The sequence below is a fragment of the Capra hircus genome, unplaced genomic scaffold (genome assembly GCF_001704415.2).
Source record: "Capra hircus breed San Clemente unplaced genomic scaffold, ASM170441v1, whole genome shotgun sequence".
NCBI classification, from domain to species: domain Eukaryota; kingdom Metazoa; phylum Chordata; class Mammalia; order Artiodactyla; family Bovidae; genus Capra; species Capra hircus.
Window position 1 is genome coordinate 235,822 of NW_017189707.1, and position 25,572 is coordinate 261,393.

The 25,572-nt window shown below is 39.6% G+C and overlaps 1 protein-coding gene across 1 annotated transcript in view; it reads left to right on the forward strand.

The window, feature by feature from the left end:
• Window positions 1-25,572, forward strand: part of LOC106502019 (multidrug resistance protein 1) — a 105,018-nt gene that overhangs the window by 29,879 nt on the left and 49,567 nt on the right. The window contains exons 5-12 of the mRNA XM_018044689.1: window positions 178-349; window positions 7,572-7,696; window positions 22,034-22,205; window positions 23,377-23,490; window positions 23,634-23,744; window positions 23,832-23,957; window positions 24,064-24,267; window positions 25,146-25,316. Of these exons, the coding sequence (XP_017900178.1) occupies window positions 178-349; window positions 7,572-7,696; window positions 22,034-22,205; window positions 23,377-23,490; window positions 23,634-23,744; window positions 23,832-23,957; window positions 24,064-24,267; window positions 25,146-25,316 (1,195 nt within the window). The remainder of the gene's footprint in view (window positions 1-177; window positions 350-7,571; window positions 7,697-22,033; window positions 22,206-23,376; window positions 23,491-23,633; window positions 23,745-23,831; window positions 23,958-24,063; window positions 24,268-25,145; window positions 25,317-25,572) is intronic.

Consider the following 25,572-nt stretch of genomic DNA (forward strand, 5'->3'; position numbering starts at 1 on the left):
TCCTGTGGGAGTGAGCATTAGGGCGGCGCCATGATACTTGCTGGGGACGTTCCTGAGCAAAATCCTAGATGTAAACTGATTTACCCCCCACTGAGACCAACAAACACTCAACTAGAATCAGGAGAAAAGTTCTGGTGTTCATAATCGTGATGTTTATTTCTAACACTGTTCTTTCAGTGACGTCTCCAAAATTAATGAAGGAATTGGTGACAAAATCGGAATGTTCTTTCAGGCAATGGCGACATTCTTGACCGGTTTTATAGTAGGATTTACAAGAGGTTGGAAGCTCACCCTTGTGATTCTGGCCGTCAGTCCTGTTCTTGGCCTGTCAGCTGCTATCTGGGCAAAGGTAGGTATGAAGCCTGTGAATCCAGGCTATTAAACTTCTCCACCCTCAAAAAACACCCCACAACTCCTCCAGTAGAGGCTCTTTTTGTCACATGATGACCCCGACACTGACGATGACGTTAAATCTTCTGTTCAATCTTGGTGTTAAATCTTCTTTTCACAGTCAGTGGGAATAGGCAGATGTGAGCTCACTGAGCTGTCCCCACCCAGACTCTGTGCTGTTACTGGGGGAGGGGAAAGATGGAGCTTCCCGTCTCCTTCTCTGCCTTCATGCAGAAGGCATGCTCGGCTCTCGGAGAGCTGTGTCCCCGGTAGACAGTTCCACGTTCACAAGTAGAGCTTCAAGTTCAGTGACTAACACGTAAGTCCCATTCAGTTACCATTATTGATGTCAGTGTTTTGTAGATTTTATTTATTTTGTTGGCAGAACAGTTTTGTCAGCATTATAAATGGCTCTGTGTTTATACATACTTAAGTCCATTGGTGTGAAGACAGTTTTTCTAAAAGGGGTTTTTTCTAGCCCCTAATGCACGTACATCTGAGGTCTGTGGTTCCCTCTCTGTCACGAAAGCAAAGCAATGCAAATGGCCCTCCCCACCTCTGCAGGGAGGCCTTCCTCTTGAGACTGGGTGTGGTGTTCATTCTGAATTGATTTCCTGTAAGTGTAGGTGGCTGTGGAGAGATTGGCCTGGTATGTAGTTTCTTAGAAAAATGAGAGACAGCGCTACACATTCACATGGCAAAAGGATGTAGAATAACGGAGGGCCAAGCAAACCCAAGCCTAACACAAAACAAATCAGGCTGTATTAAGAAATTAAAATATTTAAGCCTGTAGGATGGATATTGTTTTGCTGTTATAAACGGTAACTGCCATTTTTTAAAGTATCTACTGTGTCAGGCAAATACATATTTTTTTTCTCTTTTTTAAAAAATTTTTTGAAATGCAGTTAGTTTACAATGTTGTGTTAATTTCTGCTGCTCAGCAAAGTAATTCAGATATACATATATATACATTATTTTTCATACTCTTTTCCATTATGGTTTGTCACAGGCTATTGAATACCGTTTCCTCTACTATATAATAGGACCTTGTTACCCAGATTCCACTTATTTTAGGTTAAAAAATCTCAAGGAATTTCAGAGTATAAAGTAACAACATATCTTAATCTCCCCCCAAATTAGTAAATGTTAGTTATACTTTTTCCAATATTCAGCTATAATATTTTCTACATATGAAGTAGAAGTTTGTAGAATATTACAGAATATTTTCCCCCTCATTCCATCATGTTATGTTCTTCCTCAAACACATGAAATACATGTTCTTGTAAAGTGTAGACATCATTTCATTTAACAGAGGAAGAAATTGAAGTTATGAGAACTCTTATTAATTTATTGTTGAGACTAACACAGTGTTTGAATAGTGTTCTTGGTGGCTAAACTGCATCTCTGTTGACATATTTGGCAAAAGCCTTTGTGTTAATTGATTTTTCTGTTTACCAGCATGCTAGGCAAGTCAGGTAGCAGATTCTTCATATCAGTATTTGCTGAAAAACTGTTCTAAAATGTATTGATGTTTGTTCTAGTTAAGTTAGGGGGGAAAGCAGTAAGTTAATCTTTCAGATACTGTTTAATAAATAGAACCTTCAACTATCCGGTTGTCAGTCTTATTAAAAAAGAAATGAGGCCCAGTGGAGGAAGCTGCTTTGTCCCTGTGATTCTGAGGCTCTCTTCTGTACCTCAGAGGCCAGGGGCAAGAAGGCAGAACAGGAAGAGGCTTGGCCCCAGCAAGCTTTCTCTGCACACAATTTTCTAGCCCAGCCCAGAGACACTGGGTCAGCTAAGGGGCAAAGGGAAGGGAAACTACCATATCCTACTGCTACATGAGGGGGTCCAACCTTAAGAACACTTTCACTCCCTCAGGTAACAGAAGCAGGGGCCCCAGCAATTGCAGACAAACCATGCTGACGAAAGTCATACCACAAACACTCTGAATGTAAAACTGCTGCTTGACCCACAACTCACAGAAGTAGGTTAAGCATTAGGGCGGCTTGCTAAAATAAAAGACTTTAAATAGGACCCAGAGTCTCCTAACATAATAGACACCATGCCCAAAATATAGTTAAAAGAAGACCACTTGTCATACCAAGAACTACGAAAATCACAACTTGAATGAGAAAAAAACACTTAACTGACAAGTGCTGATATAATTCATATGTCAGTATTGTTTGGTATGGATTTTGGAATAGTCATCAGAAAAATGTTTCACTAATCAATTACTAATTATCCTAAAACAAAAAGAAATAGACAGTATCAGCAGTGAAAAAGAAATTAAGAAAAAAGGACAGAATGGAATTAGATAACTGAAAGGTACAGCTGTAGAACAAAAGTCACGATGGAGGGGCTACTCTTGTTGAGTGGAGAGGACGGGATAGAGTCAGTGGACTGGAAAGAGAACAACAGAAGTCGCCCAGCATGAAACAGAAAGTGAAAGCGCCTCAGGGACCTGTGCGACAGTAGTACCATGTGGAACATTTGTGACCGTCAGAGTCCCAAAAGAAAGGAGAGGAGTGAGGCTGAAGGAACACTGGAAGAAATAATTGCTGAGAATGTCCAAGGTTTGTGAAAGGCAAACCTTCAGCTCCGAGAAGCTAAGCTAACCTCAACAGGATAAATCCAAAGAAATCCATGCTAAAGCACATCATAGTTAAATCATTGAAAACTAAAGACAGAGGAAAAAGTTGAAATTGGCTAAAGATGAACAGCACATTACCTACAGGGAACACTGATTTGAATGACAATGTATTTCTTACCTGAAACCATAAAGACCAGAAGGAAGTGGCAAATTATTTTTCAAGTCTTTAAAGAAAAGACCTGTCAACTGTGGATACTTGGTTAAAGTATTTTTTAGGAATGATAGGGGAGACAAAAACATTCCCAGGCCATGGAAGCACTATAGAGTAACTTTGCCTTAGCATACCTCCTATTAAAGACTGGCTAAAATGAAGTTCTTCAAACAGAAGGAAAGTGATACAAGGCATATTGGAGCATCAGGAAGGGAAAAGGAACAACAGAAAGAGCAGGAATTTGGGCCTTTCTTTTCCCAGGAGATTTCTAAATCATATTTGGTGATTGAACCCAAAATGATAAGTGGTAAAAGGTTGATACCAGTAGATTTTTATGTCACCTATGAATATTGTGATATCCAGAACAACTAAAAAGAAATGGTGATTAAAGAAATCCATTTGGTAAGTTCCGAGCTCCTGAAAAAGAATTCTCCAGGCACACACAACTTTTACTGGAAAAATTTAGCAGACATGCAAAGAGGCATTGACACCAATTTAATACAATCACCCCTAGAAGAAGGAAGACTTTATCTGCTTTCCCCCAAAAGCAGGAACTCTTACTCTGTGAAAACCATGTAAAGGAGATGAAAAAACAAGCTACAAGCTGGGAAAAAAGTAACATGCACGTCACATATCTGACAAAGGATTAGTCTTTATCTAATATATAAGGAACTCTCAAAATTTGATAGTTAAAAAAAATCACCAAAACTACTATTTAATAGAAAAACCTATAATCACTTTTTAAAATCCAGATACATATTAGAATTATCTTGGAATTTTTTGAAAACTACCAATGCCCAGGTATTGCTTTTTTCCTCCAGAGTTCCAGATATGTTTCTAATAAGCAACCATGTTTCAAAACCACTGGACTGTATAATGATCTTTAATTTTATTTAGTTTGTTTCACTTTCTATTTCTTATTCAGTGCTGGCATTTCATTTAGTTCATGTTTTCCAATCTCTCCATCTCTTTTTTTTAAATGTTCTTTCTCAAGCCTTTATCAAGCATAGTAGAAAAGCTTTTGTCTACATATATATAAATAGTATGTATAATATATATTTTTTAGAAAACTTACAAATTTTTGCCTAACTAAAAAAAATTGATGACACTTTGATTCCTTGTTTGACTTAGTATAAATAGAATGCTAGATTTCTAATTAAAAAATAAATATGCCACAAGCAATAAAGGTTTACTGTATAACACAGGGAACTATAGTCAATATCTTGTAATAACCTGTAATGGAAAATAATCTGAAGAATAATGTGTGTTTATGTATAACTGCATCACCTTGCTGTGCACCTGAGACACTGTAAGTCAGCTATACTTCAATAAAATATATATATATTAAGGGAAAAAAGCAACCCCGAATGAACCAGTTAGAGAATGAGCAGAAGAGATAAACAGACGTCATCAGAGAGGTTATACAGGTGGGAGGTCAGCACATGAAAGGTTGTTTAACGGCATTAGTTGTCAGTGAAAAGCAAATTAAACTGCAACGAGATACCATTATGCATCTACCAAAATGGCTAAAATAAAAGTGAAACCCCAAATGCTGCTGAGACGCAGAGAAACAGGGTCACTCGTGTATTATTGGTGGGAGCGTAAAATGGTATTCAACCTGAAAAAATAGTTTGCGATTTCTTATAAAACTAAACATGCAATTACCATACAATCCAGCAGTTGCATTAGACGTTTATCTAAGAGAAATTATGTTCATGTATTCACTCAATGTGTATTCAGGTGTTCATAGCAGCTCTATCGGTAATAGCCCTAAACTGAAACAACCCCAGACACTCTTGAACAGGTTACTGGTTGAGCAACTGTGGTACATCCAGTGATAAAAAGGAAAGGAGTACTGATACACACACAACCTGGATGAGTCGCTAGAGATTTGTCCTTGGTGAAAAAGGCCCGTCCCGAAAGGTCACATATGTTATGCTCCATTTATATAATATTTTTGAAATGACAAAATAACAGGCAGAACAGTTTAGTGGTTTTCAGGTGTTAGGGATGGTATGGAGGGGGGAGAAATGAGGAGTAGGAAAGGAGGTGGCTGTGGCTACAAAAAGCAGGACTGAGGGATCCTTGTGATGGAGTTGTTCTGTATTGTGACTGTTGTCACATGAATCTAGCAGATGATAACATTGCTTGGAACTAACACACACACACACGAGTGCATGTAAAACTGGTAAATCTGAATAATATTGAATTAATGTTGTGTTAAATTTTTGGCTGGGATCTTGTTCTGAAGAGATGTTGGAGATGTTGTTATTTGGGGAACACCAGGTAAAGGGTTTATGGGATCTGACTGTCTTCCTTAGAATTGCCTTTGTGTCTACAATTATCTCAGAATAACAAGTCTAAAAAAATAAAGCATGTATAAATTATCCCAAACAAAATGAAATAAAGACCTACACTGAGAACTGGAAAAAAGGGACAAAGATGAAGGCCAAAACATCTGTCATGGACAAAACTATTGCTTCTGAATGTATTAGTTTGAACAGTATAAAGTGACTTGAGTTTAGCTTTTAACTGAACAGGAATAACAATTTCATGTGTCTGGCACTAGGACAATTAGGCTTTGTTAAAAATAAATAGCAGCCTTTGGAAGAAGGGATGAATTAGTGAAATTTGATATCATTTAGGTGGTTGATTGTAATAATGAAAGTATCACCATTCTGTTATTTTATATTAGAGGAACAGTAAAGTTGACTTTTCACATCACTGAGAGTATTTAAAAGTGTCTTTTTTTTCTTTCAATAGACATGATCTGTTAAAAAACAAAACACTTCATGAACATTCTACCGTAGTCTTGCCTAAGGATATGCTTATCATTATGGAAGGTCATAGAGAAGCCAGGTTTATTGAATCAGTTGGAATGGTACTTGATATTTCAACAATAAATTAGAATAGCACGTTTTGAAACTCCTCATTCAAAAATAGTTCTGCTAATCTTCTGTTGTCAGCTGCTTCTGGTGTGGTTGATGGCTGAGGTTTTCAACAAGAGCAGAGAAACAGAGCTAAACTGTATTGTAGGCACCTCTTGCCTTATGCAGACCTGCTTGTTCAGGGATGACAGTGATCTCCCTGGGTCAGGCCCAGCGCTGGGAGCAATTCTGGCAGATGTGATAGGGCAGCCCTAGGCGGGTCATTCTGAGAGGTCAGGAAGGTCTAGAGCGTCCGTGGGTTGTTGTTTGGGGAACCAAAGAGGAAGGTGCCCACCGTGCAACATCTGCACATGGAACCTGGTTGGTAAAGGTTCGTTTGCCCTCAGCCACCCATTCCTGCATCTGCCGTAGCTCCTGTTACTTGCACACCCAGCAGAGGAAGAAATGCACTCTTAAAACAACTTTGAATTTTTTATGATAAGAAGGCATAGACTGTTATTACTTATACAAATGAGTCCACAGATGCTATAAATTATTTATTGAAAGAGTATAATATATTTACTCAGAATTTGATTTGAATTCTTGTGTGCAATATTTAGATGGTTGACTAGTCAAGCATTTCAGGTAAAAATAGTGGTCCTTTGCCCTCGTCGGTTGACAGTTTTACTCACAGAGCCCTCTGGGATTCCACACATGTCAGTGGCTGGTTTTAGAGAGAGATTCACTCCAGTGGCTGTTGATTCATACTGTGAAGCCTTAAATCCTGGATATTGCACTTACTAGCAAACGACTTGACCTCTTTCTCGTTCTATTTCCTCATGTATTGAGGGGGAAATAATGCCTACTTCTTGGTACAATTGAGAAGAATCAGTGAAGGAGATCCTGTGTATATAAAGGACCCGGTACTGTTCCTTCCAGAGAACAGATGCTCAGGGACCAAACAGAAAAACCAAAGAGCGTCCATAAAAGAGACCTCCATGGTGGCCTAATGTGGTGCTGAGAAACGCTGCTGGAAGGAGCTCTGCTTCCCTGCCATTCGAAACCTCCCTGAGGTCCTATCACTGCACAGTGCTTGGTCCTCGTGTTCTCCTGGCCTCCTACCTTGGTGTTTCTGAACCAGAGTATACTTAGCAATTGCTATGTTGAGTACACCTATTTTTTTGATATACTGCCCCATTTTCTGTATTTATTAATGTTTAGAGTATACACTTTTTTTAAGATGTAAAATCTCCCCCAAAGTCCCAGATTTATTTATTTGTATGAGAATCCATGGTGTATAGTGAGAAAGTTGAAATTTTGCTTTATTATATACCATCTCAGTCAAAAAATAAATGGCTTCAATATGTATACTAAAAAATAGGACTTCATAACCAAAGACAAGTAAAAGATTTATATACAGTACAGAATACTATGTACAAGCGGCATTTGTGTACAAAAGGTAAAATTAACTTGTTAAAAAATTTAAATTATCTGCAATTGCATTTTTAAACAGATACTGTCTTCATTTACTGATAAAGAACTTTTGGCATATGCAAAAGCTGGAGCAGTAGCTGAAGAGGTCTTAGCGGCTATTAGAACTGTGATTGCATTTGGAGGACAAAAGAAAGAACTTGAAAGGTTTGAGTCTCCTTTTTTAAGTTGGTAGAGATGTTAAATTCTGTCATCTCAAATGCCCTTCAGGTTGACGGTGATGATTATAAGGCTATTTGCTGATGTATATGTTTCCTTAAATAGCTTCTTGGATATATTACAGCATAGTTAATATTCTGGAAAAGTTGTGATTCCAGTTGTTGTAATTCTTATATCTGCTAATTCAAAGTGTTTTCTAGAGTCTCTTAGGTGGGTAGTGAGATAAAATAGTTTCTTAAGGCTGAAACATAATTAATAACTCTGATGATAATTTTTCTCCATCAAGTTAATTCTTGATTCTCTAAGAATGAGTATTTTGTGGTAGATGGATGGGGTCATTAAGTTACTTCTGGGGGAGGTGAGGGGTTGGTGATAAAAGCGGGGCACATGGCAGGGGCATCTTGATTCTGATATTGTTGTATTTCATGACCTCAGCTGTGCTTACATGAGTGCTCACTGAATACTCTTTGAACTGTACACACTGTGTTTGGAGTGTACTTTTCTCATATGATGTATTTCATACCCATAAAGATATCCTCTGAGAGAATTTGTGATGGCTATGTACCTATCATAGTTCAGAGGAAAGCAGTATCTGTGTTCTATCTCATTTTTTACAAAGGTTTTTGCTTTTGCCTTAACAAGCGTCTGACTGAAAAATGGGAAATAACCAGTCAAAAGAAGCCACTCTTCTCTTGGAGCTTAAATTCTGGCAGGGGAGGGGACGGATACAAACAACCACAGGTCAACAACATGTACCAGTTGGGGTAAATATTGTTTGGGGAAGTTAAATACTCCGTTAAGAGTCATGGGGGGTACTGTTTCAAGAGTGTATTCAGCAAAGTACTTTCTAAATAAGTATTGTAAAGTAAAATAAAGTAAAAATTAAAACTTAAAAAAAAATTAAAAAATAAAGTCATGGGAGTATAGAAAAAAAATAATAAATGTCTGAGTAGACACAGAATGAAATTTTGAACTTGGCGTTCATTTCCAGATTTTCTTAATGAAGAGGTGTATCAGAAAAAGAATCTGTTTACCAACATGGGGCGACAAATCTTATCTGATTCTGCCTAGTTATCGCGCCAAGGGAAAGCATCTCTCCGTAGAAATCAAAATTGCAAGCCTCACCTTCAGGTGCTGCTAGAGTTTGAATTTATAATACTCTGAGGACCAAGGAGCTCTCTCTTCCTAAACCTGAGGGTTTCACATTTAAAATGAATCGGAGTCTAGTGGTAGCACTAGGGTGTTGGGTAGAAGAATTTAAAAATTGCTGAAAATTCATAAACTAAGCAGCTAAATTAAGAAGTTAGAAAAAGAATAACAGAGAAAAAGAAGTATAAGAAGGATAAAGGATTAAGAGCAAAAACATTTTAATAGAAAATAAAGATGAAGCAAAGGGTTGACAAAAAATCATTAACTAATTTTTATGAAAATACGGATAAATAATGAAGGAGTATTTTGCAGGTTAAATCAGGAACAAAATAGAAGAGAACAAGGGAAAACATTGGTACAGATTTTTTAAAAATTCATTTTAAGAATTATGGTTTTATACTAGTAATTAAAAATCCCTGATGATATAGATTACATCCCAGAAAAATACAGGTTAAAATTCTCACTTAAGATGCAAACTTGAGTAGAACCATTATCATTAAAGGAATTGAATCCAGTTTAAAATCTCCACCTTTTGCCTTTCATATACATACACGCATAAACAGGCCAAAACCACCAGGTCCAGATAATTTTCCAGACAAGTTTTACCAAAACTTCAAGAAAGAGATAACCCCATCTTACAGAGATTGTTTGAGAGAATGAAAAATATATATATATAAAGTGAGCTCATTTTATGAGGCTAGTATAACCTTGACATCATAACAAGATAGCAGGTATATGAGAAAGGAAAATTATAAGACAGTTTCATCTAAAACATAGATGCAGAAAGTCTAGATAAATTATTTGCTAAATGAATCAATGTGAAAACTATCATCAGATTAAAACAAATTTCTGAATCTGATGGCTTGATCCCATAAGTGTAAAGATGATTTAAAATCTATGAGTATAATTAACCACACTAGTAGATTGGAAAAAAGACATTTTGTTTTGATGGATTAAGTAAAAGTATTAATTACAGATGATTCATGACAAAAACTTGTTTAATTTAATAAAGAGTATGTACCAGATACCCACAGGAAATTTTATTAAATGGTAAAATATTAATAGCATTCCTTTAAAATAAAGAAACAAATATGTCTGCTAGCATCATTTCTATTTAGGGTTGTACTGGTACAAGATAATAAAATTAAGGAAAAAATAAGAGTAAGAATAATAAAAATAAAGAAGAAAAGTTATTAGGTTGCTAGACAAAAAGCAAAACTGTCATTCTGTATAGAGTGTGTGGTTGTCTACACAGCAAGTCCAGTAACAGTGTAATAAGCTCTGCAGACCAGCAGTGTACGGGAAGGCCCCTGGGTACCTGATGGCAGTTCCGGGGTAAACATGGCCTTCCTGTGAAGAGCAGGGAGCAGTTAGAGAACATGTAGTATTCCGTCAGTTCTAGGATGCACATTTTTCTCTTGCATTTCATCGTCTCTGAAATTGAGACAAATCCTACAGTCAGAGCCATCTTACAATTGCTGTGGGTCTGGACAGAGAAGCTGAGTTCTTGCAGGAAGGATTTGTGTTTGCTTCTGCCACTCGCTGGGGGCACTATTAACCTGAGCCCGTGTACATTACATTCTTTGCCTAGGAGTTTTTGACCACACTGGTGAATTCATATTTCTCAGACCTGTATAAGCATTGCCTTTTATGGTTCCAGTTCCCAGGGGACATGTCTCTTTCCCCCCACCCTTCATCTGTTGTCAAGGCTGAGACAAGCAGGTTCTCCTGCTGCCACTTTCCATGATGCACATGCTTATTACGTTGAGGCTGTAGCCTTTTGGGTCCCTGCTGTATATGGAGTGTTCTATTAAACTCCGTTATTACTGTTGCATAAAATAACACAATTATAATACTTCTTAGATTAATGGCATCCAAAATTGAAGAACATGATAATTTTAGAAGATATTATTAGCAATGAAAAACTATAATGATGTATAACCTGGGTGTAAAGAGGGAAAGGTGTCAAGTCCAATATTCAAAACTTAGATAAATCTTATTTTAGTTCACTGAAAGTTTAAAGGAATTGAAAGTATTTTTTAATGGAGAGATCTAGGTAATTAGATCTAAGTAATTAGATGGTGATTGCAGCCATGAAATTAAAAGATGCTTACTCCTTGGAAGGAAAGTTATGACCAACCTAGAGAGCATAATAAAAAGCAGAGACATTACTTTGTCAGCAAAGGTCCGTCTATTCAAGGCTTTGGTTTTTCCAGTAGTCATGTATGGATATGAGAGTTGGACTATAAAGAAAGCTGAGTGCCAAAGAATTGATGCTTTTGAACTGTGGTGTTGGAGAAGACTCTTGAGTCCCTTGGACTGCAAGGAGATCCAATCAGTCCATCGTAAAGGAGATCAGGCCTGGGTGTTCACTGGAAGGACTGATGCTAAAGCTGAAACTCCAATACTTTGGCCACCTCATACACAGAGTTGACTCATTGGAAAAGATCCTGATGCTGGGAGGGATTGGGGGCAGGAGGAGAAGGGGATGACAGAGGATGAGATGGCTGGATGGCATCACTGACTCGATGGACGTGAGTTTGAGTGAACTCCGGGAGTTGGTGATGGACAAGGAGGCCTGGCGTGCTGCGATTCATGGGGTCGCAAAGAGTCGGACACGACTGAGCGACTGAATTGAACTGAGGTAATTAGATACAGAGTTTTTTGTTTTGTTTTTTATGGAAGATAGTGATCAACTTTTTAACAAGCAAATGGGTTTACACAGTTATATTCAAAGATTCATTTTATGTGGAGAATTATTTCTTCAGAAGATGTTATTTACTGGACTCTGTCTTTGAAAGGTTCCCTAGAAAATTGGAAATTATTGGAAATTAGTTTTTCGTGAGTATCAGGAGTAGACTCAAGACTACAACCTCATGGCCTAAGGTTTTCTCCAGCTTGGCCATTTCTTGAACATTCAGTTCATTTGGCAAATTCATCCAGCATCTACCACACGTCAAACACTGTGCTAGGCTCTGGGTTTTCACTTGTGTATTGGAAGTGAGTGAAAGTTGCCTAGTCGTGTCCGACTCTTTGCAACCCCATGGACTATAGCCTGCCAGGCTCCTCTGTCCATGGAATTTTACAGGCAAGAATATTGGAGTGGGTTGCCATTTCCTTCTCCAATCTTTGAATAAAAAATAGAAAGAAAAATATCTTTGTTAATCAGTGCTCAGGATGATTTCTTTATACATTATAGCATTATTCATATATTAAATCCTGGCATTCTTATAGAGTTTTAATTCTGGTATTAAGCTGATTCAATTAAGCAGTGTTTTGGTTTTTTTTTTAAGTTGATACAAATAAGTAAGCAGGTCTTCAAAAATTATAGTAAACTTTCAAAACCAAAGTAGACCTCACTGGATATTTTTTTTAACATCAAAAAGCTTAAAAATCAATTGTCTGCTAAACAAAATGAAAATTTAGAAATGTTTTCTCAAAACTGGTCAACCACTTGTAAAAGAATGAAACTAGATCACTTTCTAACACCATACACAAAAATAAACTCAAAATGGATTAAAGATCTAAATGTAAGATCAGAAACTATAAAACTCCTAGAGGAGAACATAGGCAAAACACTCTCAGACATAAATCACAGCAGGATCCTCTATGATCTACCTCCCAGAATTCTGGAAATAAAAGCAAAAATAAACAAATGGGATCTAATTAAAATTAAAAGCTTCTGTACAACAAAGGAAAATATAAGCAAGGTGAAAAGACAGCCTTCTGAATGGAAGAAAATAATAGCAAATGAAGCAACTGACAAACAACTAATCTCAAAAATATACAAGCAACTTCTGTAGCTCAATTCCAGAAAAATAAACGACCCAATAAAAAAATGGGCCAAAGAACTAAATAGACATTTCTCCAAAGAAGACATACGGATGGCTAACAAACACATGAAAAGATGCTCAACATCACTCATTATTAGAGAAATGCAAATCAAAACCACAATGAGGTACCACTTCACACCAGTCAGAATGGCTGCGATCCAAAAATCTGCAAGCAATAAATGCTGGAGAGGGTGTGGAGAAAAGGGAACCCTCCTACACTGTTGGTGGGAATGCAAACTAGTACAGCCACTATGGAGAACAGTGTGGAGATTCCTTAAAAAATTGCAAATAGAACTACCTTATGACCCAGCAATCCCACTGCTGGGCATACACACTGAGGAAACCAGAACTGAAAGAGACACATGTACCCCAATGTTCATCGCAGCACTGTTTATAATAGCCAGGACATGGAAACAACCTAGATGTCCATCAGCAGATGAATGGATAAGAAAGCGGTGGTACATATACACAATGGAGTATTACTCAGCCGTTAAAAAGAATTCATTTGAATCAGTTCTGATGAGATGGATGAAACTGGAGCCAATTATACAGAGTGAAGTAAGCCAGAAAGAAAAACACCAATACAGTATACTAACACATATATATGGAATTTAGGAAGATGGCAATGACGACCCTGTATGCAAGACAGGAAAAAAGACACAGATGTGTATAACGGACTTTTGGACTCAGAGGGAGAGGGAGAGGGTGGGATGATTTGGGAGAATGGGAATTCTAACATGTATACTGTCATGTAAGAATTGAATCGCCAGTCCATGACTGACGTAGGGTGCAGCTTCCTTGGGGCTGGTGCATGGGGATGACCCAGAGAGATGTTGTGGGGAGGGAGGTGGGAGGGGGGTTCATGTTTGGGAACGCATGTAAGAATTAAAGATTTTAAAATTAAAAAAAAAAAGATACAACAGCAAATGAACATTAATTGTATCTAAAATAAATAAATAAATAAATAAATAAAAGTCTGCAGAACTAAAAAAAAAAAAAAAAGAAATGTTTTCTCAAAATATAGATATAATTATGTTAAACCCTCCAGAATATGACAGAAATAGTTTTCTGAATTTTATTCAATTTTAATTTTACTTATGCATTAGGTGATGTTGTTTGGTATTCATATCAGAAGTTCCTTGAAAAGCTGTTTCTATTAACTATTTCTTATAATGATTATTCAAAAAGTAAGTGTAAAAGTGTTTTAAACAGTTCAAAACCTAAGAAAAGGAAGTTTCAGGTCATAATCATATTCCTCCGTTAAAGTTTTCAGATAATTCCTAATGCTTCATCAGTTTGTATTTAGAACACTACACTTACTTTCCCTGTTGATGCGAACCTTGTGAAAGAATTAGCACATTTCCTCAGGCTCTGAGTTATAGGAAGTCTGTATGTCTGTGGACATCTTGATATGCTACTTTATCTTTGCCTTTTTTGCCCTCATATGATCCCTGGTCAAAAGAATAAGGTGGAAAAAAAGAGAAGGAAGGGAGGGAGGATAGCAAGAAGGAAAAAAAAAATCATCAGAGACATGAATTAAATCTTGAATTGTTTAAACGTGTTTTGAAGGAATCAAAGCATGTGCTGATGAGGGTGAGCAGAACAAGTGTACTTTAACCATGGTGGTCCAGGAAGGCATGCGTGTTGGCTATTTGAGGTTTCCTGGAGGCTGGTACTTGAGGGAAGAGAAAAAGCCTGCTGTAGTAGGGTAGGGACACAGGAGTCTTCCAGGTTTGCCAAGATGGCAGAGACTTTGGTATATTCTAGAAAATATCCTAAGGCTTGTGTGACTGGAGCTCGGTTGAGTGAGAGGAGATTGAGGTGAAGACGGGCTGTTGAACTTTTTTTTTTTTTTTACCAGTCTTAGGATTTAATTAACCAGGAAGGGGGATTATTGGGAGGGGGACCCCTGTAAAAATGTACAAAAGATCTGGGGGGCTATGAGGAAGGGGAGATAACTATGTACACGGAATCCCCCTTCCTTTAACCCCTCCTCCCCCAGCCCTGAAAGGGCATGAGGACTTGGGTGGTACGTGATGAGGAGGGGGGCACTTTGGCCTCTGGCTTAGTGAGCCCTTGGGGAGGCAGGCCAAGGGCTTAGGGGCCCTCAGAAGGGGCAGTGGTACACCTCAGGAGATCATGAGATGTGACCTCTGAAATGACCCCACCCTGATGCACACACACACACACACATACACACACACACACACTCTCTCTCTCTCTCTCTCTCTCTCTCTCTCTCTCTCTCTCTCTCTCTCTCTCTCTCTCTTTGTATCTCAGAGAGAAGTGGGGGCCAGAACATGGGGACTTGCATGTCCTGGTAAGGAGTCAGGATTTAACTCCAAGCGCACAGGGAGCAGTTGAGGGATTTAAACAAGGAAATGACGTCTACTTTATGTTTTAAAATCATTTCTCTGTCTGTAATTGGTCTGGTGAATGGATCAGTTCAGATCAGTCACTCAGTCGTGTCTGACACTTTGTGACCCCATGAATCGCAGCACGCCAGGCCTCCCTGTCCATCACTAACTCCCGGAGTACACTCAAACTCATGTCCATCGAGTCGGTGATGCCATCCATCCATCTCATCCTCTGTCGTCCCCTTCTCCTCCTGCTCCCAATCCCACCCAGCATCAGGGTCTTTTCCAATGAGTCAACTCTTCGCATGAGGTGGCCAAAGTACTGGAGTTTCAGCTTTAATATCAGTCCTTCCAATGAACACCCAGGACTGATCTCCTTTACGATGGACTGATTGGATCTCCTTGCAGTCCATGGGACTCTCAAGAGTCTTCTCCAACACCACAGTTCAAAAGCATCAATTCTTCGGTGCTCAGCTTTCTTTATAGTCCAACTTTGACATCCATACATGACCACTGGAAGAACCATAGCCTTGACTAGACGGACCTTTGTTGAAAAAGTGATGTCTCTGCTTTTTAATATGCTATTTAGGTTAGTCATAAATTTCCTACCAAGGAGTAAGTGTCTTTTAATTTCATGGCTGCAGTCACCATCTGCAGTGATTTTGGAGTCCCCCAAAATAAAGTCTGACACTGTTTCTACTGTTTCCCCATCTGTTTCCCATGAAGTGATGGGATCGGATGCCATGATCTTCATTTTATGAATGTTGAGCTTTAAGCCAACTTTTTCATTCTCCTCTTTTACTTTCAAGAGACTTTTGAGTTCCTCTTCACTTTCTGCCATAAGGGTGGTGTCATCTGCATATCTGAGGTTATTGATATTTCTCCTGGTAATCTTGATTCCAGCTTGTGCTTCTTCCAGACCCGCATCTCTCATGATGTACTCTGCATAGAAGTTAAATAAGTAGGGTGACAATATGCAGCCTTGATGTACTCCTTTTCCTATTTGGAACCAGTTTGTTGTTCCATGTCCAGTTCTAACTGTTGCTTCCTGACCTGCATATAGGTTTCTCAAGAGGCAGGTCAGGTCGTCTGGTATTCCCATATCTCTCAGAATTTTCCACAGTTTATTGTGATCCACACAGTCAGAGGCTTTGGCATGCTCAGTAAAGCAGAAATAGATATTTTTCTGGAACTCTCTTGCTTTTTCGGTGATCCAGCGGATATTGGCAACTTGATCTCTAGTTCCTCTGACTTTTATAAAACCAGCTTGAACATCTGGAAGTTCATGATTCATTTATTGCTGAAGCCTGGCTTGGAGAATTTTGAGCATTACTTTACTAGCATGTGAGATGAGTGCAATTGTGCATTAGTTTGAGCATTCCTTGGCATTGCCTTTCTTTGGGATTGGAATGAAAACTGACCTTTTCCAGTCCTGTGGCCACTGCTGAGTTTTCCACATTTGCTGGCATATTGAGTGCAGCACATTCACAGCATCATCTTCCAGGATTTGAAATAGCCCCACTGGAATTCCATCACCTCTACTAGCTTTGTTTGTAGTGACGCTTTCTAAGGCCCACTTGACTTCACATTCCAGGATATCTGACTCTAGGTGATTGATCACACCATTGTGATTATCTAGGTCGTGAAGATCTTTTTTGTACAGTTCTTCCATGTATTCTTGCCACCTTTTCTTAATATCTTCTGCTTCTGTTAGGTCCATACCATTTCTGTCCTTTATGGAGCCCATCTTTGCATGAAATGTTCCCCTGGTATCTCTAATTTTCTTGAAGAGATCTCTAGTCTTTCCCATTCTGTTGTTTTCCTCTATTTCTTTGCATTAATTGCTGAGGAAGGCTTTCTTATCTCTCCTTGCTATTCTTTGGAACTCTGCATTCAGATGCTTATATCTTTCCTTTTCTCCTTTGATTTTTGCTTCTCTTCTTTTTGCAGCTATTTGCAAGGCCTCCCCAGACAGCCATTTTGCTTTTTTGCATTTCTTTTCCATGGGGATGGACACTCTATCAGACACTCTATCTATCAGATCTAGTCACATAAATCTATTTCTCACTTCCACTGTATAATGATAAGGGATTTGATTTAGGTCATACCTGAATGGTCTAGTAGTTTTCCCTACTTTCTTCAATTTATGTCTGAATTTGGCAATAAGGAGTTCATGAACTGAGCCACAGTCAGCTCCTGGTCTTGTTTTTGCTGTCTGTATTGAGCTTCTCTGTCTTTGATTGCAAAGAATATAATCAGTCTGATTTCGGTGTTGACTATCTGGTGATGTCCATGTGTAGAGTCTTCTCTTGTGTTGTTGTAAGAGGGTGTTTGCTATGACCAGTGTGTTCTCTTGGCAGAACTCTGTTAGCCTTTGCCCTGCTTCTTTCCGTACTCCAAGACCAAATTTGCCTGTTATCTGAGGTGTTTCTTGACTTCCTACTTTTGCATTCCAGTCCCCTATAGTGAAAAGGACATCTTCTAGGGGTGTTAGTTCTAAAAGGTCTTGTAGGTCTTCATAGAACTATTCAACTTCAGCTTCTTCAGCATTACTGGTTGGGGCATAGGCTTGGATTACTGTGATATTGAATGGTTTGCCTTGGAAATGAACAGAGATCATTCTGTCGTTTTTGAGATTGCATCCAAGTACTGCATTTCGGACTCTTTTGTTGACCATGATCACTACTCTATTTCTTCTAAGGGATTCCTGCCCGCAGTAGTAGATATAATGGTCATCTGAGTGAAATTCACCCATTCCAGTCCATCTTAGTTCGCCGATTCCTAGAATGCCGATGTTCATTCTTGCCATCTCCTGTTTGACCACTTCCAATTTTCCATGATTCATGAACCTAACATTCCAGGTTCCTATGCAATATTGCTCTTATAGCATCAGACCTTGCTTCTATCACCAGTCACATCCATAACCGGGTATTGTTTTTGCTTTAGCTCTGTCCCTTCATTCTCTCTGGAGTTATTTCTCCACTGATCTCCAGTAGCATATTGGGCACCTACTGACCTGGGGAGTTCCTCTTTCAGTATCCTATCATTTTGCCTTTTCATACTGTTCATGGGGTTCTCAAGGCAAGAATACTGAAGTGGCTTGCCATTCCCTTCTCCAGTGGGTCACATTCTGTCAGACCTCTCCACCATGACCCGCCCATCTTGGGAGGCCCCACATGGCATGGCTTAGTTTCATTGAGTTAGACAAGGCTGTGGTCTGTGTGATCAGATTGACTAGTTTTCTGTGATTATCCTTTCAGTGTGTCTGCCCTCTGATGCCCTCTCACAACACCTTCCATCTTACTTGAGTTTCTCTTATCTTGGACATGGGGTATTACTTCACAGCTACTCCAGCAAAGTGCAGCCGCTGCTCCTTACCTTGGACAAGGGGTATGTCCTCATGGCTGCCCCTCCTGACCTTGAAAGTGGAATAACTGACATGAGCTACCCCATGCCTGATGTCAGGGGCATTGGCGAAGATGAGCTACCCCATGCCCAAGGTCAGGGGCGGCAACCGAGACGAGCTACCCCACTTCCGAGGTCAGGGGCAGTGGCCGAGAGGGGCAACCCCACATCCAAGGAGCAGCGGCTGCGCAGGCACAGGAGGGCCGAGAGGTGAATGGGTGAGAGCTGTCAAAAATTGGAACTGCTCTGAAAACTGTTGATGTGGTCCAGGAGAAGGATGATAAGTCCCTGGATTTGGGATTTAATTTGAAAGTAGAATTATTAAGGGACTTCCCAGGTGACTCAGTGGTAAAGAATCCGCCTGCCAATTCAGGTAATATGAGAGACACAGGTTCGATCCATGGGTCAGGAAGATCCCCTGGAGAAGGAAATGGCAGCCCGTTCCAGTATTCTTGCCTGGAGAATCCCATGGACAGAGGAGCCTGGTGGGCTACAGTCCATGGGATGGCAGAAGAGGCAGACATGACTTAGTGACTAAACAACAGCAATAATAGAATTATTAAAGCTATTCTTAGACCAAATATAATTCTTTAATTTTCCTTCTAGTTCTTAACCTTCCCTTTGCTGCTTCCACATAGACAGGTAATTAAGTCTTACTCTGATTTTTCTCTTCAAATTAGCAGGTATATTGATCTCTCAAATTCTCTCAGAATTTAAAGTGGATTTAATTCAGTAGTATACAGTGGGGCTTCCCTGGTGGCCCAGATGGTAAATAATTTGCTTGGAATCCAGACCTGGGTTTGATCCCTGGATCGGGAAGATCCCCTGGAGAAGGGAGTAGCTATCCACACCAGTATTCTTTCCTGGAGAATCCCATGGACGGAGGAGCCTGCGGGCTCCATGGCGTTGCAAGGAGTCGGACACAGCTGAGTGACTAACACACACACACACACACACACACACACACACAGCAGAAATTTTTCCTTGCTCTCATAGGTGGCTATTTGCATCATTGATAAATGTGTTCATATTACTTAAGAATAGTTTTTTCTGATTGTCAAGTGTTTTGTTATGTAACTTTGACCCCTTTTAGGAAATCCTACTTTACCATTTTGATACTAGAGTTTTTAATGAATTGATGATTTTAATGACTGATTTTGTACATGTGACATTTTTGTTGACAAGCTAGTCAAAAAGCCTATGCAAAAGGAGTAGTGCTTGCTTCTCCTCCTTCCTTACCCCCTTCTTTTTTTCATTTATCTTTTCTGGCATCTTAGTTCTTCCTTGTTGCTTCTTCCTGTGCAAAAGTTTCCTCTGGCTGCTTGGGACCCAGCGTATCACAGTGATTTCTACATTAGTGTCGGTAAGCAAGAACTGAAATAAAGGCAAAACAAAGTGTGAGTCATAAGCATTAAAGTTCCTTAAATGTAATCATGTATAAGTTATGCCCAGTGGTACTTTCATGTCACATCAGCTCATAAAGTGGGAAACATGTATATTCAACCATTGAAGCACATTTCTCAAAAATAATTTTCTGGTCAAGGGTTATAACTGGCTAGTTGGAGATTTACAATTTTTAGAGGGAGAAACTTTAATAATGTATTACCATTTTATCACTATAAATTTCTGTTTAAATTTACTCTTTAGGAAGTAATCATGTAAATTTCACTGGGCCATGCCATGCTTTGGTAACTGGTTTTTGGTGAAGTAGTTTTTAAATGTCATGAGGGCATGAAAGAATACATGCTCATGTCTGAGCAGTGCTTGACCTCTGCTTGTACATTGTAACAAATGGAACAAATCCTCCAAAAAAATTAATATAATCCTGTATAATGTTTATCATGTGTTTATGGATCAAACAACTCAAAATATACATCCTATTAAAAATAAATTCTTTCATTTCAGCAATTATGAGCTCCTCTTTCTGCAAGGCAATGTTCTGATGTCCTGTAGGGAGTTGTATTAAGAGAATAAGGACAGATTTAAGGCTCAATTACAGTCTGTTCTCTCTCTGATAGTTTTACCATGGTTCTGTATCTGCAAAGATCCTTCTTTTTGTTTAAATCTGATCCCCATTCAACTATCTCCATATCTCTCTTCTTAAGCAGAACAGTCTGCTATGCACCTGTCTCCTTTAATTTGAATGTCAGAAATTAACCACTTCCCCAGGGTTTGAAAAGTGCTCAAATTATGTTAAGTGATTAGAATGAGAGGGAAATGTCTATCAACGGTCTCCAGCATTGCTTTGGTTTTTGTTTGCTTCCTCGGTTTTGCCCTCTTTTGTGTAATCCCCTGTATTTGCTGTAAGAATTATTCATGGGTGCGTCTCTGGTGGCTCATATCGTAAAGAATCTGCCTGCAGTACAGGGGACCTAAATTCGATCCCTGGGTCAGGAAGATCCCCTGGAGGGGAGGGCCCGGCAACCCACTCCAGTATTCTTGCCTGGGAAATTCCATGGACAGAGGAGCTTGGGGGGGCTACAATCCTTAGCGTTGCAAAGAGTCGGACAGGACTTAGCACAGGACAGAGTTTATTTACATGTAAACAGTCTTAGATGGCAATTCAGAGCACTCAGATTGCTCCTACGCATGTGTTTTTCTCATTTGGTCCTTCCAGCAGGCCCAGAGGGAGGCAGGGCAGGAAGCAAACTGCCTTCATCCTTGATGTGCAGAGGTTTCAAGGACTTACTTGTCTTGAGTACTTTCTTTTTTGAAATTAATTTTTATTGGAGTATAGTTGCTTTATCATGTTGTGCTAGTTTCTGTCATACAGCAAAGAGAGTCAGATACACACACACACACACACACACACACACCCATATCCCCTCTTTTTTTCATTTCTTTCCCATTTAGGTCACCACAGAGCACTGAGTAGAGTTCCGTGTGCTCATTAGCTGTCTGTTCTCTGCATAGTATCAGTAGTGGTATATGTGTCAGTCTAGACCTCCGAATTCATCCCACCCTGTCTCTTCCCCTCCCTTGGAGTCTGTATGTTTGTTCTCTACGTCTGTGTCTTTATCTCTGTTTTGCAAATAATATCATCTATACTATTTTTCTAGATTCTAGATTTGTGTTAATTTTTGATATTTGTTTTCTTCTGTCTTATTTTGCTCTGTATGACAGTCTCTAGGTCCACATCTCCACAAACATCTATATTGAGTACTTTCTAGCATTATATCTTCATTTTATTAATACATTTAAAATGCATGCAGAATTTAAAGGGAAAACACAAGTGTTTTCATAGCTTGTGTTTTGTCTTATATATGAAACAGCGCAAGTGCTGTAAGTCTGCTAAGTATTACTTCTTTTATTTCACTATTGGTAAGGCCAGAGATGGTGCTTTTAGAACATGCCTCCACGAATTACTTAATTTCCATAAGGCCTCAGTTTCCTTTTCTACATGAAGAGATTAAAATAGTACTAACATCGTAGGATCAACCTTGTGGACCAAAGGGAGAAAATGCATGCAAAGCACCCATCAGAGGCCTTGGTGCATCTTGAGTACTCAACAACCATCATGCTGTATTGACCCATTTTGTAAGATTTTACAAGCATGTGTGATAATTTTTTACTTCTCCCAGGTACAACAAAAACTTGGAAGAAGCCAAGAGAATTGGAATAAAGAAGGCTATCACGGCCAACATCTCTATGGGAGCTGCTTTTCTGTTGATGTATGCATCCTATGCCCTGGCGTTCTGGTATGGGACCTCCTTGGTCCTCTCAAGAGAATATTCCATTGGACAAGTGCTCACGGTAAGTGATATCATAGTAAGAGATGAATCACCTTTAAAATGGCAGTGAAATTTAGTGGTGTTGGTTTGACTGTTAGAGAATATATTTTTGAAGAATTATTAAATAATGACCAGGAAAGTGAGAGCCTTGGATTTGATATCAGGCCAATCTGATTCAAATTCCGGCTGTGCCACTTACTGCCTGTATGATTTGGTTCACCCACCTAGATTTTGAACACTCTGTTACGTCTTCCACAAAATGGAAATGACAGGAGTAAGACGCCGTAACTTTTAATGTTGTTGTAAGGACTAATCGAGAAAGTGAATATAGAAACACTTAGCAAAATTACTTCTCTGTAAATTGTTGGATAATTTAACTACTGTGTGATTTACAAAGAAATGAACAGTGACTTTAGTGCTCTTTAACACCTGTAAAGAAACAGTGTCAAATGTACGATAAGAAACTCATTTGGGCAAAATGAAAAAGAAAAAATCTGTTCATTAGACCTTAAAAAGAATAGAGTTTGGTGGGGGGGGGGGGAGAAAAGATTCCATTGGATAGAGAATGTGTGCTTTATCATTTACAGAATATTTTCCTATGTACCATTCCACTTGATACAACAACACTAAGATTGCTTGGTAGGGAAAACAGAATCTTGTCTCTTTTTGCAAATAAAGAAATTGAAGTCCAGACTGTCAGAGGATCACCTGAAGACATACAGCCATTTAGAGCTCAATCCAGGGTTCAGACCTCAGGTTTCTGACTCTCATAATAGGGTTTATCTCCACTATACCCTGCTGACTGGAGAAGGAAATGGCAACCCACTCCAGTGTTCTTGCCTGGAGTATCCCAGGGATGGGGGAGCCTGTTGGACTGCCATCTATGGGGTCGCACAGAGTCGGACGACTGAAGCGACTTAGCAGCAGCATACCCTGCTGATGCTCTAAACCAAAATTCTTGGCCTTTGAAGACATATGAAAATATTCCAGTCATATAGAATTTATTATTTCACGGATCCAGTAAGACTAATTCAGCATTCTCAACTGAAGAGTACTTCAATTTAAAAAATAGTTTTAATAGTCAGTATTCATATGTTATCTTGCCATATAAAAATTTAACTAACAATGTTAAAAGTATGAGAAAAGCGTACTAAATACGAAGTAACTTGATGCTTTTACTTCACATTCCTCAGGTCTTCTTTTCTGTGTTACTTGGAACTTTTAGTATTGGACAGGCATCTCCAAACATTGAGGCATTTGCAAACGCAAGAGGAGCAGCTTATGAAGTCTTCAAGATCATTGATAACGTAAGTCTGGGCTGGCCATTTATCTATCTGTCTAAAACAGTGTATTTCTTTATCACTTTTATTCAGCTCTCCACAAATGTAATTGAAAGTATTTATTGTAACCTAGTAGTTGCTGTAACCTTCTGAAATTTTATTCTGTTTAGAAACCAAGCATCAACAGCTATTCAAACGCTGGGCACAAACCCGACAATATTAAAGGAAATCTGGAATTCAGAAATGTTCACTTCCATTACCCATCTCGAAACGAAGTTAAGGTACAATGAAATGATGACTCAACAGTTCAACAAAGTACGTAGTCCTGAAATCTGTGGTTTAAGTTTATTTCTCATTCATTCTCATAGATCTTGAAGGGCCTCAACTTGAAGGTAGGGAGTGGGCAGACGGTGGCCCTGGTTGGGAACAGCGGCTGTGGGAAGAGCACCACCGTCCAGCTGATGCAGAGGCTGTATGACCCCACGGAGGGCATGGTGAGGTGACTCTTGTTCAGCCAGATGCTGCAGCTCTGACTTACCTCAGCAGGTCGCACATCACAAATCTGCGCTATGTGCATATCACAGCTCCTTTTTATTTTAGGTCAGTATCGACGGACAGGATATCAGGACCATCAACGTAAGGTATCTGCGGGAGATTATCGGGGTGGTGAGTCAGGAGCCTGTGCTGTTTGCCACCACGATAGCTGAGAACATTCGCTACGGCCGTGAAGATGTCACCATGGATGAGATTCAGAAAGCTGTGAAGGAAGCCAACGCCTATGACTTTATCATGAAACTGCCTAATGTGAGTCCTTCTCCATCTTTGTTGCGCTGGAGGGTCATGGCACGCCGGCCTGACGCATAGGAAGTCAGGGCAGGAATATAAACTGGAGGAACTTCCCAAGGTGGCAGATCAAGACGACTCCAGATTTTAAAGCTCGACTAGCATCAACTAGTAGTAGACATGCTTTTTAAAAACATGTGCTTATTTTTTTACTGCTCTGGGTCTTCATTGCTGCCAGCCGGGTTTCTCCAGTTGCGGGCAGCAGGGGCTACTCTCCAGTTGCGGGCGAGGGTTTCTCATTGTGGTGGCTTCTCTTGTTGCAGAGCATGGGCTCTAGGCACCCAGGTGCCAGTAGTCGTGGCTCCGGGGCTCTGGAGCACAGGCTCGGTAGCTGTGGCACATGGTATTAGTTGCTCCATGGCATGTGGGATCTTTCCGGACCAGGGTTCAAACAGGTGTGCCCTGCATTGCAAGGGAGATTCTTAACCACTGCACCATGAGGGAAGACCTGACTTTTTTTTTTTTTTTAATTAGGGTTGGTTATTGCTAAGTTTGAGGCCTCCTGGGTGGTGCCAGTGGTAAAGAACTCACCTGCTAATGCAGGAGACATAAGACACAATTCCTGGGTTGGGAAGATCCCTGGAGGAGGGCATGGCAGCCCACTCCAGTATTCTTGCCTGGTGAGTTCTATGGACAGAGGAGCCTGGTGGGCTTCAGTCTGTAGAGTCGCAGAGTTTGACACAACTGAAGTGACTTCACACACACACACACACACACACACAACTGGAGCATACTGCCTATTAGATTTGGGTTGTTTATAGGATTACTTCCCATCTTAAAAATCTGAGCTGAGATTGCTTATTCTGTTGTTTAATCCTCCTGTGTTTTCGATGTTGTAGAAGTTTGACACCCTGGTTGGAGAGAGAGGAGCCCAGCTAAGTGGTGGACAGAAGCAGAGAATCGCCATTGCCCGGGCCCTGGTTCGCAACCCCAAGATCCTCCTGCTGGATGAGGCCACCTCAGCGCTGGACACGGAGAGTGAAGCGGTGGTTCAGGCAGCCCTGGATAAGGTGGGTGAACCTCAGTTCAAGCCTAGCTGGTTTATAACCATAAGAACATTCCACTGTTAATTCTTCTTAATATTATTTTTAAAGAAATCTCTCCTAAAGTAATTCTTTAAGCTATTAAAACCATCAGGACTCTCTGGATCTGTATAACTTCTATTTCTCTGGTATATTTTCAGGTAGAGATGAATAAACTTTCATTGAAAGATACTTGCACATTTTTTTAAGTTAAACAATGAGAAATATAGACTCAGATGAAAGT